The sequence below is a fragment of the Saccopteryx bilineata genome, chromosome 7 (genome assembly GCF_036850765.1).
Source record: "Saccopteryx bilineata isolate mSacBil1 chromosome 7, mSacBil1_pri_phased_curated, whole genome shotgun sequence".
Classification (NCBI taxonomy): domain Eukaryota; kingdom Metazoa; phylum Chordata; class Mammalia; order Chiroptera; family Emballonuridae; genus Saccopteryx; species Saccopteryx bilineata.
In genome coordinates this window covers 97,112,711-97,126,180 of record NC_089496.1, presented here as the reverse complement: position 1 = coordinate 97,126,180, position 13,470 = coordinate 97,112,711, and the positions used below count along the sequence as shown (strand labels likewise).

Below are 13,470 nucleotides of genomic sequence, written 5' to 3'. Positions count from 1 at the left end.
TTCACCTGTAGGGCTTCTGAAAACAAGGTGCTGAGCCCATCTCCAGTTTCTGATTCATATATGGGGTGTTGGACATCTGCATATGTAATACATTACCAGGCGAAGCTGACGGCGCTGCTGGTAAGGGGTCACTTTGAGAACTAACCATTAGTACCAACGCTGTATTGAACCCTGTTACTCCCATCTCTCAGCACTGCTCCCCTAAGGAGGCACACGCGATTACTCCCTCGGGAGTCTCAAGAAGGGACCAACAACACACATCTCCAAAAAGACGTCCCCAGAACTCCCCGACTCCCAACCGGAAGTGATAAGACGAACCTACACCCGGCACCTGGCGCGCGCCATCTACGCCATTTCCTTCCTACGAAGCCCCGCCCACTCTCCGTTCTCGCCGCAAGGGCGGAGGTCCAGTGGACGCTACGAGTCACGTGACTCGCACGACGTCTCGCGAGGGTGTTTAACTTCTCGCGAAACTTCACTCGCCTCTGTCTTTTCCTCCTCCTAGTGCCCGGCTTTTCTCCCCTCCCCCTCGCCGCCGACCGAGTTCTTTTCTGACGAGTTGTCGTGTTGTCGCCGGGGAGATTTCCCCTGTTGCTGCCTTGCCGCCGTCGCCGCTGCCACCCCTGGGATCACTGGCCCCGACCCCTTCCCGGCCGCCTCCGCCCCACACAAGGTAACAAACCCGGTGAGGGAGAGAGGAAGGCCTCGCCGGGCAGCGGCCTCTCCCGAGGCGGAGGAGGCCCGAGGCCGAGGAGCCGGCCGCGCTGGAGAGGCCTGGGCGCCGGCCGAGCGTCAGGAGCCTCGTCCTCGCATCTCGCGTAGGGGCCCCGGGCCGTGGCGGCGAGCGCGGCCCAGCCGGGGCCCGTCGGGTGGGGCGGGGTGGGGACGCCGGGCCTCTGCGGGACGACCGCGGCCGCTCCGGGTGGAGCCTGCCCCGGGCCGGCGGTTCGGGAGCTCGGTCCCCTTGGGAGCTGGTGTGTGAGTGTTGAGGTCTGCGACGGGCGGCCACGGCGCGGCGGGCCCCGGGTCGGCGGGGGGAGGGCAGTCCGGCCGGCTCGCAGCGCCCGGAGCCCTGCCGGGGCCCGCCGCGCCCCGCGTTGGCCTGTCCCCCGAGGGAGGGCCTCGCGTGTCTTACTTGCGGGAGAGGGAGCTCCCGCGGGCGCCTGAGGGCCGGGGCGGGTGCTGCTCCCCGGGCCGGAGGAAATAGGCCGGCACCGTGTAAGTGACTGCACCGGAGGCTTTTGCTCGGAGAACAGCGTCTAAACACAGTCATTCATTGAATAGTTTAAGCAGAGACAGTTATTTGTGTTGTTAATCCAAAAGCCACTTATATTTGGTTTTGGAAATATTTTGGGGGGGCTTCTAAATATATTTTTCGAAGTCTCCACTCTTCCAACATATTATTGCTTTGGGGGGGGTGAAAATATTACAACCTTGTGAATTGAGACCAATATAGTACCTTATTACAGGAGTTTAAAGGAAATTAGAAATTCTCTTTTCCCTTCATCAATTAGTGTTTTCGGTTTCTTTCTGTATAGGATTTACCTGACATGTTTGGAATCATATGATATGAATCCATTTCTTCTCTGAACTAAGAGTAGAGGTGATGTTGAAAAAAACTAAGCAGCAGTGAATTAAAATGAGTTGGGAGCAAACTTTGTAAGGTTAATTCAGGCAGACAGGGAATTATTATTTTATGTTTTTGTTGTTCATTTTTCATGGCCTTACCCTTTTTCCCCTCCAGATGTCAGAGGATCTAGCAAAACAGCTGGCAAGCTACAAAGCTCAACTCCAGCAAGTTGAAGCTGCATTGTCTGGAAATGGAGAAAATGAAGATTTGCTAAAATTAAAGAAAGATTTACAAGTAAGTATGAGAGGACACATAATAGTTACATTTTCAAAAAAGAGTAGCTGTGTTTTTCCAATGATTCATTGCTTAGACTCTGTAGATATCCAGAGCACCCCTTGGAGGTCGTTTTCCCCCTGCCTTTGTGTACATGCACATAGGCTTACAGGGCTGGTAGAAGTAGGGTTGCTTCCTCAGAAGTCTGTCAAACTTACTAGAGAAGAGATACATAGAACTTTTACACTGGAAAGTGCTTCTACATTTAAAGACCTGGCAAAGGAAATTTAGTTCCAGAAGTAACTAAAAGGAGAAAAATAAAACCTAATGATTAAGATTCTTTTTAATGCCACAAGAGTCTTTAAAAATGAGAATGTGTCTGTCAGAGCTAGTGGATAACACCTTACATTGAAAACACGTTATAAAAATATCTAAAAGATAGTTGTTTTCTGATTAAATGTTATATAAGATTTGACCTCATACGAGTAGGTTTTACAGTGTAGTTGTTGATGTGTGTTGAAGTTAAATTGAATCAATGTGAAAGAGACCTTGTTTGTCAAGAGAGAGAGTTCATGGATATGACATCTGCTTTTAAAAACCTGCACTTACAGGGATTGGGGAGGCTTCAAGACAAATAAAGCCATAATAGTAAATATCTATTGTTTCTCAGAACACTAGGTTGATTAATAAAAACATCACAAGATCTGTAAATACCACTTTTTATCTTAACACATTTGAGAACTTAAAATTTTAAGTCTGATGTTTTGAAAAGTTTTAAAAGATATTTTGATTAGATGATTTTTCTTTACTAATTCAGTACAAAACTTGAATCACCTTTGTCTTATCTAGTAATCCTTTCCCTCTCTTTATCATCTTTTGCCCATTAAAATTATTAATATTTTAGGGATATTAGAACTGCAAACATGAGAATTTTTTGACATGGGGTTCAGATTCAGGATTCTGAAAGAGCTTATTTGGGCATAATTAATATGTTGAATATTTTCAGGTTCAACGTCTAGATTTAGGATAAATTTGCATGAAGTTGTGATGGTATATTGTTTTTTAAAACACAGAAAACAGGACCCCTTTTCATTATGGAAGTCATGCCCATGGATTTCAGGGTGCTAGTCAACAAGGAAGAGATGTTTTGGGAGCAGTTTTTCCCACGCCCAGGCCAGCTTTCTTCTTGCCTCAGAGAGAGATTCTGGCATGCCCCATCATCTTTTACCAACTTAAAAGCAGTCCTTTTTTTCTTTGAACAAAAGGAAACACTGTGTGCAGTGTTGTGTATGTTGCTGCCTAGGCAGTGGGAGAAAGGGTCTCTGGAACTGGTCAAGGCAAAGTTGGGAGTCAAGGTTATTATGAGGTCTTTTTTTAATATTTCTAGAATAAATTGCCAGCACCTGGGCAGAATTGCCTTATAATGCCATGGCCTTATATTGACAGGATCCTATAGTAGAAGCACTGTAGGGAGAGATACCTTTGTGATAGGCCCTGGCCCTGTAGTAAGCTTATAAATGGCTTCAGGTTATAATGCCCTGGGGGTCATTTATCTGTAAAATACTCAAATTATCTATAACCATTAAAAGCAGCACTGTACAATAGAACTTTCTGTAATGATGCAAATGTTCTATCTCTGCTGTGCGATACTGTAGTCACTAGGCACATGGGGCTACTGAACATTTGAAATATGGCTACGATGGCTAACAATCTGAATTTTTAATTTTTTAAATTAAATTGCCACCTATGACTACTATATTGGATGACACACATTTGGAAGCTTAAGTTCTAACACTTCTGACAAATGTTTTTCCTGACAAAACTTGATCACTGTTTTCCTCTTATCTGTCATGAAAAAATTTTTTCATTTTGGTTATTAGATTTAGGTGTGTTTTGAACTAAAAAGTAATGAAAGATGAAGGTATCATTTAAGATTAGATAAAATTCTGCAAAGTGTTTGGTATCTGCTTCTTCTACCTAGTAATTGTCTCCATTGACACTAAGTTACACTTTCTATTTATCATGGGTATAAAACATTTTTTCTTCTCTAATTTCTGGGATATAACTCAGGTCATTGATATTTAATTCTGCCTTTTATATTTGCTGGAAAGTCTGTTTAGACTGATTGAGTTTGTGGCCTCCTTTGTTTTATGTTCCTCTTATGAAATATCCTTATTCTGGTTATGAATTTGCCCTTCCATTTATGAAGAATACTCTTTCTGCATTTTTTTTATTGACTTCCATTTTGCCAGAAAGGCTTCCATTTTTATCTCTTTATATACTATGTTTCCTAGAATTAAGTTACTCAGCAGGCAGCAAATTGATCTACTGAAGTTCTAATTGCTTTTCTTTTTTTCACTCAAAAAAGTGGGTATAGTAAAATCCAGGCTAGCTAGCTGATTAGCTCCCCAGGCAGTCTATGATCATCATAAAAATAGTCAATATATTAACCTGTTTTGCTGAATAAAACTGGTTCTAAAGGAGGCAGGGGTCAAGTCACTTGTCTCATATATTACAGTGGCTCTCTGCATCCCCGAAACGCCTTCCTTCAGTAAGCAGAGTGCTTGAGTGCATCCCCTTTGACCTGCTGATATATAGATCACAACATCTGATGCTTCCTGGAATTGCCGATTACTGTAACTGCTGCCCATCTGTCAATGAAGGAGCAGTTTCAGAACTCAGACTTGGGGGAGGAAAAGTAATTAATGGTATGTACCTTTAAGAACCCCCTCATACATAAAATAGTTTCTCTAATATTTTGGTCCGTATGCACATGTGAAGAAAAAAATTCAGAAGGGTCTTTATAGTTTGTTGGGAGGGGCCTGTAAAATATGGCAAAGTAAAAGGACAATTAGGGATAAGTGCTGTAGATTTTTTTAAAAAGGCATTTTCAGTGCTGGGCTCTGAAAGTTCTTTACAACATAATAAGGGCCCTTTCTTTGGTGAAAATGTTTCCTTATGAAAATATAGTAGGAATAATTTAATCCTAAGAGTAGTAGCATTCTAAATCTGCAACCTACAAATGTAGAATTCATGTTTGTACTTTAGTAGGTAAATGATCCGTAGTTAGGTGGAATTTTTTAATGATAGAGATTGTATGGTCTCTTGAGTCAGGCTTACATTAGATTACATTCCTGACCTTAGAAGTGGTTCATTTAAAGCAAGACAGGATAATTTTCTTTTCTTTGTATGGTACATGATATATGTATTTGGAAGTTCTTTGCTTTACTTGCAAAGGATCATCTAATTAAAAGGTATTTGAATATAGCTGGTTGGCACCTAATGAAACTTCATTAAAGATACTATACTGAATTTTTAACTCAAATCTGAGTCTTGTAGTTTTTTATTCACAAAAAATTTTAATTTACAAAACTGACCTTTCTGCAAAGGCTTAATACCCCCCCCCCCGCCCCAATAAGGCTCAAATATTAGTTTTTCAGAAATAGCCAGGAAGATTTAGAATCTTGGGCAAGAGGTAATATTTAACTTCCTTGGCTACTGAACCAGAACTACTATTTCTAAAACCTCAATGGGAGCCAGAAGAAACTCAGTACAGAGTTTACCTTGGTAATTTTTCTCCCAAAATACACAATGTGATGTTTTAAAGTAACTTATATGCAGTAGTGGGGGAACGAGTATGTAGGTTTTTAAATCAGATAAGGTGATTCATAATATGGGTCTTCATTAGAGTAAAAATGTAGCAGATAGGTAGCAGATCTATCAGTTTGTACTGTTTAAGTTTTTTAACCAGCCCTACCAGATACCTTTGAATGAAACCCATAAGTATAAGTCTGAATTACAAAAGATACTTGCCACACAGAAAGATATCACTTGCCTGTGTGTGTTAACATTTATTTTTTCCTTTTAAATGAAACTATGCTAATGTGCTTAACATTAAGGTATTGGGATATTTTAATTCTAATCTGCTTGCCTGGATGAGGTAAGCTTTATAATAAATGAAGAAGAAAACGAATGGCTTTTTATATATGCCTGCTGTGTTTTATTAGAAATATGTATGAGTAGAAACATTTTTATTACTATATAATAAGGCTGCTTTAAGTGTTTTGGGGTTTGGGAGGTATGGGTCATGTTGGCTAGGTAGTTAATAGTACTGTAATGCCCTGTAAAATATACATCACAGTGATATAACATAAAAGTGATCTTGACTAGCTCAATCCGTCGTGATTATTTCTCATCTTCACAGAGAAATTCAGCTAAAATTGACACTTGGAAATAATGCAGGGTATAAGCTCAAGTTTACCCTATTTCTATTAGTATTCGATGTTAATTATGTTGAAAAGCAACTGTCTATTTAAATGCCTGCTCCACCACTCTAAAATACTGTGTCTCAGTTTCTGCATGGGAGTAATCACAGTACCTACATCATAATATTGTTATGAACTGCAGATAAATGTGTAGAGTACTTAATAAGTGCTATATGATGAGAAGAGCTGTCATCATCAAAAAATGAAAGAAGTTGCTTGCTGAAAATAGATGACAATGTGAATTATAAAAATAATGCTATGGTTTTTTTTCCTTTTTAGGAAGTTATAGAACTAACCAAAGACCTTCTGTCAACTCAACCTTCAGAAGCTCTTACAAGTTCAGACTGTTTTGCTTCCACTCAGCCGACTCATTCGTGGAAAGTCGGGGACAAGTGTATGGCAGTCTGGAGTGAAGATGGACAGTAAGTGTAGAAAAACTAACTATAACATGCAATAATAAAATGCAATGGTAAGATGTTTTTATTCAGTTTGAACTACGCTGTTTTACTCTTTCTATAGAGCCAACATGGTTAATAAAGCCAATTTGATTCTTGGGTGGTTACCATTATTACAATTTAGTTTTTAGTTTTGGATTAAATTTGGGGGAAGAAAAATAGCTAATAATCTAGAGGAAAGAAAATTGAAAGCAGAGGAAAATGATTATTTTTTTAAATAATCTAAATTTATTCTTCCTCAAATTGAAAATTGAGAAAATGGTTCACTGTCTTAAATGTCTGTGAAGTGTATGCACTGAAATTATTCCTTTAAGAAATACCTTTTCTCCAAGATGCTGATGAAAGCACATTTAATAGACATGCAAGAGACTTTGCTGGCAGTGTATTAATTAGGACTTCCTTTTAGGACAGCAAAGGGCTAACTCCAACCACTCTTGCCTTATGTTTACCAAAGGGCCATTTGATTACAGAACTTTCATTTTAAACACATGTAATAGTTGAATCACTGCAGTATAAGTCTTGTAGGCCGAGTACTAAACCTTTACTCACCTGCTTACAGCCATGATATCTTTACAGGTGTTATGAAGCGGAGATTGAGGAGATAGATGAAGAAAACGGCACCGCTGCAATCACCTTTGCTGGCTATGGCAATGCTGAAGTGACTCCACTGTTGAACCTCAAGCCTGTAGAAGAAGGAAGGAAGGCAAAGGAGGACAGTGGCAACAAACCCATGTCAAAGTAAGTGACTCTTCTGCATTTTAAGTGTAATCTCCATTTGGCTATTTGAGGTGGTCTGTAGAATCTGTGCAGGCTAGTTCAGGATGAAAAGGTTATAATACTGTTTAGCATTATTTTGGAGATTAGCAATATAAGGTCATTCTCTAGGTAAGGTGAGGACATTTAGGTTTCCACTTACACATTTAGTAAATATTTATCACTAACCCAAATGCTAAGGTTCCACAACAGTGAAGACCCACGTGGGCATTGCCCTGACTGAGTTTCTAGTTTAGACAACAAAATGCATAATTAAAGAAGAACTTCCAGTAGTAGAGTATAGAAGTTATGAAGGAAACATAATGGGTACTTTAAGAAACAAAGAAAAGATACCTAAATTGCACTTAGTCATTACATATGTCTTTGAGAAAATGACATCTGAACTGAGATTTGAAAAGAAAGAACCAAGTTAACAAACTAGAAGGTGTGCTTTTGAGCAAGCTTCTTGTCTTCTGTTTCTCATCTGTAGAACAGGGACAGTAGTGTGTACATTATGGGGCTGTGAAGATAAAACGACAGCGTTAATACAGCTTGTAGCATTTGTCTTGCCATGTAGGAAGAGTTCATTCAGTGTATACTTTTCAAACGAAAATAAGGTAGCAACATAGAGGTAACAAGAAGTTTCTATGGTAAAATCTTGGGGCTTAAGGGTGCTTGGTTTCACAAGAGAAGTGGTAAGAGAGGTAGTGGCATATTATAAAAAGCTTGAAAGCCACTGATGCATTTCAAGTAGAGGAGAGATGTGATCAGATTGGAGTCTTCCAGTAATCACTGGCAGCCGACTGAAGGCTGCGACTGCTATGATCCAGGTGGCCTGAACCCAGGGAGTATAGAGTGGAGATGGCAAAGTATACAGTTTGAAGGTATTTATGAGGCAGAATTAACAATACTTTGGTTAACTTCTGCACGTTTGGGATTTGTCAAGAGTTTGCAAAACTTAAGTTGCTACATAAACATACTTGAATTTAAGAAGAGTGTCCTCTATTAAAATAACATTTAAGCATCTCAATAAGAAAATCAGGTTGCAGAACATCTCTATTTTTAGTTTTTGACATCTGTGTAAAAAGCCACATTAAACTTCATAGTGGTAATTATATGATATAGAGGAGTCTGGATCTTATTGCCTCTTTTTAAAGACCTCTTTTCTTTATCCTTTTTTTGGTGAGAAGGCAATGTTAACTGAGCAGAACTTACTGTGAGAGCTTTAGGATCTGATCCTATTCACTGTTTTTGGAAAACCCCAGTTTTTAAGAATTATTAGCTATGATTTCCCTTTGTGCTGCTGTGCTCTTCCAATCTAAATGAAATAGTTTTCTTTTCATCTAATCTCTAGATACACTTTTTCCAAATGCAGCATATTACATTTGCTGACTCTGCCTTTAGAAATTGATAGAAGGTTTAGGCATTTGCTGACACTCATCTTATTTCTAAAACACAATTGGCAAAAGTTATGTAAATTTCAGGTAGAGAGTCATAGTTGAAATATTTTATTTAAATTGGAAACAGGGTACAGTTATGTTTGAAAGTTTCCAAGGATGCTATGTTTCAAGTTATATTTATTAGTAGTGCTGGGTGATTGGCTTTGATGTTAGTGATTTTATCTGTGGGAAGAAGAATGTGTAAGTTTATTAGTTTTTCATCTGTTTTGTTGTTTGCACTGCTAAACATCCCCAAGGAAGTCATCTTTTAAATCTTATGAGTTGACATTTGGTTGGCATATCCACACAGAAAAGAAATGATTGCCCAGCAGCGTGAATATAAAAAGAAGAAAGCTTTGAAAAAAGCACAGAGAATAAAAGAACTTGAGCAGGAGAGAGAGGACCAGAAGGTGAAGTGGCAACAGTTCAACAACAGAGCCTATTCTAAAAACAAAAAAGGCCAGGTTAGTAAATCCTTTCATGATACTTTGTAAATTTGAAAAGTACAACTGCCCAATATTGGAAGCTAAGCAGGGTTGGGCCTGGTTAATACTTGGATGGGAGATCGCTTGGGAATACCGAGTTCTGTAGGACATGTGAAAAATACAACTGTCAATAAAATAATTTTAAAATGACAATGAAAAGAAGATCATACTATAGATTTTTAAAAATACAGAACTGGATCTTAAATTCAGAATTTCTTAAATTCCTCTTCAATCTTCAGTTTGGCTTATTGGGAAAAAATCTTTATTAGCCAGTATGAATGATTTTCTATCAGGAATTATAAAAGATCTGGGGTTTTTTTCCTTCTATAAACTGAACTTTGAAAAATTATTTACTATCTTACCACGTAGAAGGAAGTGTGTTGAAAGATACCTGCTTTGTTAACATGTTTTGTGCTGGACATTACTGGTAGATTTTATTGAAAAGAGCACTTGGTTTTCGTTGATGTACTTTTTCTTCTAAGTATACTTTGTAAATTTTTTATGCTATCAAAACTAATCAAGAATGGTTTCTGCTTTGTTTCCCATAGGTAAAGAGGAGTATTTTTGCTTCACCTGAGAGTGTAACTGGCAAAGTTGGAGTAGGAACTTGTGGAATTGCTGATAAACCTATGACACAATATCAAGATACCTCTAAATATAATGTCAGGCATTTGATGCCTCAGTAATCAGAAAAACTGTTGGATTTCATCTCTGCAGGGCTTTACATTTACCTTTTTATCCTTATATTTTTCTAAAGGTAAATTATTTGTTAGGTGAGTAAGGAAGATACCATTGTCGTCATTGTTCGACTTCAATAGAATGAAACTTGAAGAAATTGCATTTGATAACTGCTATTCATTTACCTTTCTTCATTACTACTACCACAGTTTCCCCAAAGTTTGTTGGATAAAGCAACTTTCTAGATAGATGCTGCTTAAGGAAAGCACTTAGATGAATTGTTGATTTTCCTAATATCAGGCCCCCACTTAACGGATGGCATATCCTTTTTTGTAAAGTCTTAACCTGGAACTTGCAGTACCTTTGAACTTGCCACATATTATTCTAGCAATTCACTGGAACATCAAGGCAAATCACCGAACTTCTACAGAGATCTCTTTTTTTCTTACATTCAACTTAAACTTAGCTGTTGGCCAATTAAGCCTGAAAAAATAGGTTAATTGTAAATGGCTGTCTGTCTGAGGTTTTTCCTTTAATAACTTGTTTCCTAAGCCTATTAGACCATCTCTGAAATTGATCCAGCTCTTATTTTTTTTTGCTGAGTTTTAGTTTTATGTAAGAAACTGTTTAGGGCCAGCTATCTTTTCTTGTTTGCTTTTTCCTGTGTTGGTTTTTCATGGTAGTGGTACCTTTTTTTTTTTTTTTTGGATGTGAAATGTTTATATGAGAAAACAAAAAGCTGATGTATAGCCCTGTATACAGTGTAGATACTATTTTTGTAAAAAAAAAAAAAAAACGAACCAAGGCTAAATTAATGAACAAGAGTACTGAATGTTTCATCATTAAAAATTTACTGTATTTCTTGTGCATTAATCTGACCATAATTTCCCTGTATATTATGTTCATGTAGCTGAGTCTGTAATTTTTGTTAACTATGTAGATCAAGTTGTCAGCATTTGCTGGTGTAAGTGAACATCACAATTATACTGAGTTGAGTTTAAGCCAAATATATGCATAGGAAAGGGTCTTCCTATTAATGGAAGATAGTAATTTTTAGGATGTGTTAATTTCAGTTTTTGTATGTTTGACTTTTATTAAATAAAGTGTTTTTAAAATCTCTAGGGTGTGTTATCAGAAAGGTAAAGTCTTAGCTGCTAGCTTGATAATGATTAGACCTCGATGTACTCGTATACATCATTTCCACAGAAGAGAATGAAATGAGAGTGAGAAAGGTCTCAAGTAAATCCTTATGTACACCCCCCCCTTCCATTCAACGTAAATTGGATTCTAAAGGGCAAACCAGTTTTAGTTTAAGGACTTGTGCTTTATTTTATAGAGTTGTTTGTCAGATTTTTGGTATAAGGGGAAAATGAAATTTTTTATTTCACGAATTTTAATACATACGTATTTTTTTGGATCAATTGAAACTTTTAGGATAGTGGTGAGAGGTAGAATTTTTCATCTCGCCCCTCTACCTCCCAACCCAGGAGATTACTCTTACTTCCTTTAATTTATGGCCACAGGTTAGAGCACGAAGGATATAATAAATGATGAAGTATTTTTTAAATATAAGGTACAAATTACAGTAGATAAAAGCCACTTAGCCTGAAAAACGTCTAATGCTCTTGTTGCTAGTTGTAATATACTAATAATAGTATCCTTAAAGGACTGCAATGGAACCCTGTTAATTAAAAAGCACAGGACAGACACTTGGTGTAACTGAGTAACCACACAAAATGGTTTTTAGTGAGATTACCTTGGTATGTTATTCATCTGGTATTTGTGTAGGTAAGACTCTTGTGTTGAGATTTGTACCTCATTTGACCCTATGGGCCTTCCTTTCTGCACATTAACTTTTTTGGAGGGCTTTGTAAGTAGGATAAGAGAGGAGTAAAAGGTAACTGTATTCCATAAAATATTTTTTAAAAAATAGGCATATGTGGCAGGAGGTCAGTTGCCTTTGTGTCAGAGACCTAAATGTGACTCTTTGAAAAGGCCTGTGTGATAGGATGATGATAGTAGTATCTTTGGACTAACCTAAACACTGGGGTGCTGTCTTAAGTGATGTTAAATTTGAGAAGATGCTTAATGAGAAGCATCTCATGATGCCAGTGGTATTTTACAAATGAAGGTGGTTAAGCTTTCAATATTCTGAAACCAAGTATCACACTTGGCCTTATGAAGCTGTTATAAAATGTACTGTAGAGTTCCCTCTATGAAGGGAGACTTAATGAGCTCAGTAACTGATAGATTGAGTCATTAGTCATTTAAGGCCAAGTATCTGTGGTTGCGTGCATCTTCTTAAAACTTGACATTTGACTTTGTTATTGAACAGTTCAAGGAAAGAACAATCCTGACACCCCAAAAATAAACACAATTTAAAATTTTAATATTAATCACGGGTAACATGCTTTTTAAATTAACATGTAGACAGGCCATATTAAAAGAGCAAGGACTGCTATGTTTGAATCTTGACTCCGTTACCTGTGTACATAATTCCCTGTTTGTTTTCTCAGCTGTAGAATGAGAATTAGTTCCTGTTTCAATAAATTGTAAGGATGAATGAATTACTATGTATAAAGTGCTTAGTAGAGTACCTGGCATATGGTAAGCACTGTAGAAGTGTTTGCTGTTACTGTGCAGAGTAGTAATGGTGAAGAATACGATTTGTCCTTAATTTGAATAATTCATATTAAAATGCATAATAATGCCCATTGCTTACAATTTGTGGACCCTAATTATAAACATTACTGAAGTGTTATCTAATTACCAAACTTAAAAAAGTATATCGTAGAAAAGATTAAAATTTTTATATTAGAATATCTTAGAACACGTTTCTTAATGATTAGGAGGTACAGTTTATAATTAAATCGCCCCTAATGCTTCTTTAAAATTAAAGAGGGATTCCTGGGTCCTACCCCAGACTATTCTAGGCCAAAGTATCTGTCACTCCACAGGTGATTCTGATTTGCATCCCTGGTTGAGAACCATGTTTTTGTTAAATACGGGGGTGGGCAGAGTAGGTTTACTGTGCACTGTGACATTCTTTTGAGTTAATAAAGCTATTGTAATGATCATAGCCTGCATGTCTTTTTCAAAACGAACAGCTATAAACCTGCTTTTGCCTACCCCGTATAAAAGTAGTTTGATTTCAGAAATGAAGGAAAAATTACCTTAATAAGTGGCAGTTTCCTTGGCCCAATTATTGAAGACTAGGCATCAAACTAAAATGAAATTCATCCATATATTGTAACTCATTTTTAAAAAAATCTTGTTTTTCACACAAGGTGTCCATGTGTATGTGTTTCCATTACAATGCAGTTTTAATGCTGAGTGTGTCTGCCTTTTAATATAGTAAAGGAAAACCAGCAGGTAACAAAGGAAAGTCATAGTTTTGTAAATTGTGTGTATAGATTGTAATTATAAGAGGTGACAACACTTGCAAATTCAGCCAAAAAATATTTTTAAAGCTTTGACTTTGTGCCTTAACTTGGATACCAGCTGAAACATAAAATTATTAAAACCAACAAGGTTTTATATTAAAATATTTAG

The 13,470-nt window shown here is 37.6% G+C and overlaps 1 protein-coding gene across 2 annotated transcripts; it reads left to right on the top strand.

Moving 5' to 3' along the window:
• The first annotated feature begins 495 nt into the window (after positions 1–495).
• Positions 496–12,997, top strand: SMNDC1 (survival motor neuron domain containing 1). Of its 2 annotated transcripts, none has more exons than XM_066239853.1 (6): positions 496–673; positions 1,745–1,864; positions 6,388–6,530; positions 7,140–7,301; positions 9,066–9,219; positions 9,789–12,997. In XM_066239853.1, exons 2-6 carry the CDS (start codon positions 1,745–1,747, stop codon positions 9,924–9,926), a joined length of 717 nt encoding a protein of 238 aa, XP_066095950.1. In that variant the 5' UTR covers positions 496–673; the 3' UTR covers positions 9,927–12,997. The 2 variants fall into 2 exon arrangements, with proteins under 2 accessions (XP_066095950.1, XP_066095951.1); XM_066239854.1 differs by lacking the exon at positions 496–673 and adding an exon at positions 4,362–4,551.
• The last annotated feature ends 473 nt before the right edge of the window (positions 12,998–13,470 follow it).

Bases quoted from the DNA above. Each gene is read 5' to 3' on its own strand.
- SMNDC1 (XM_066239853.1), top strand. From the start codon at position 1,745: ATGTCAGAGGATCTAGCAAAACAGCTGGCAAGCTACAAAGCTCAACTC. The intron at 1,865-6,387 runs GTAAGTATGAGA...TTTCCTTTTTAG, and splicing joins AATTAAAGAAAGATTTACAA to GAAGTTATAGAACTAACCAA. The intron at 7,302-9,065 runs GTAAGTGACTCT...ATATCCACACAG, and splicing joins GGCAACAAACCCATGTCAAA to AAAAGAAATGATTGCCCAGC.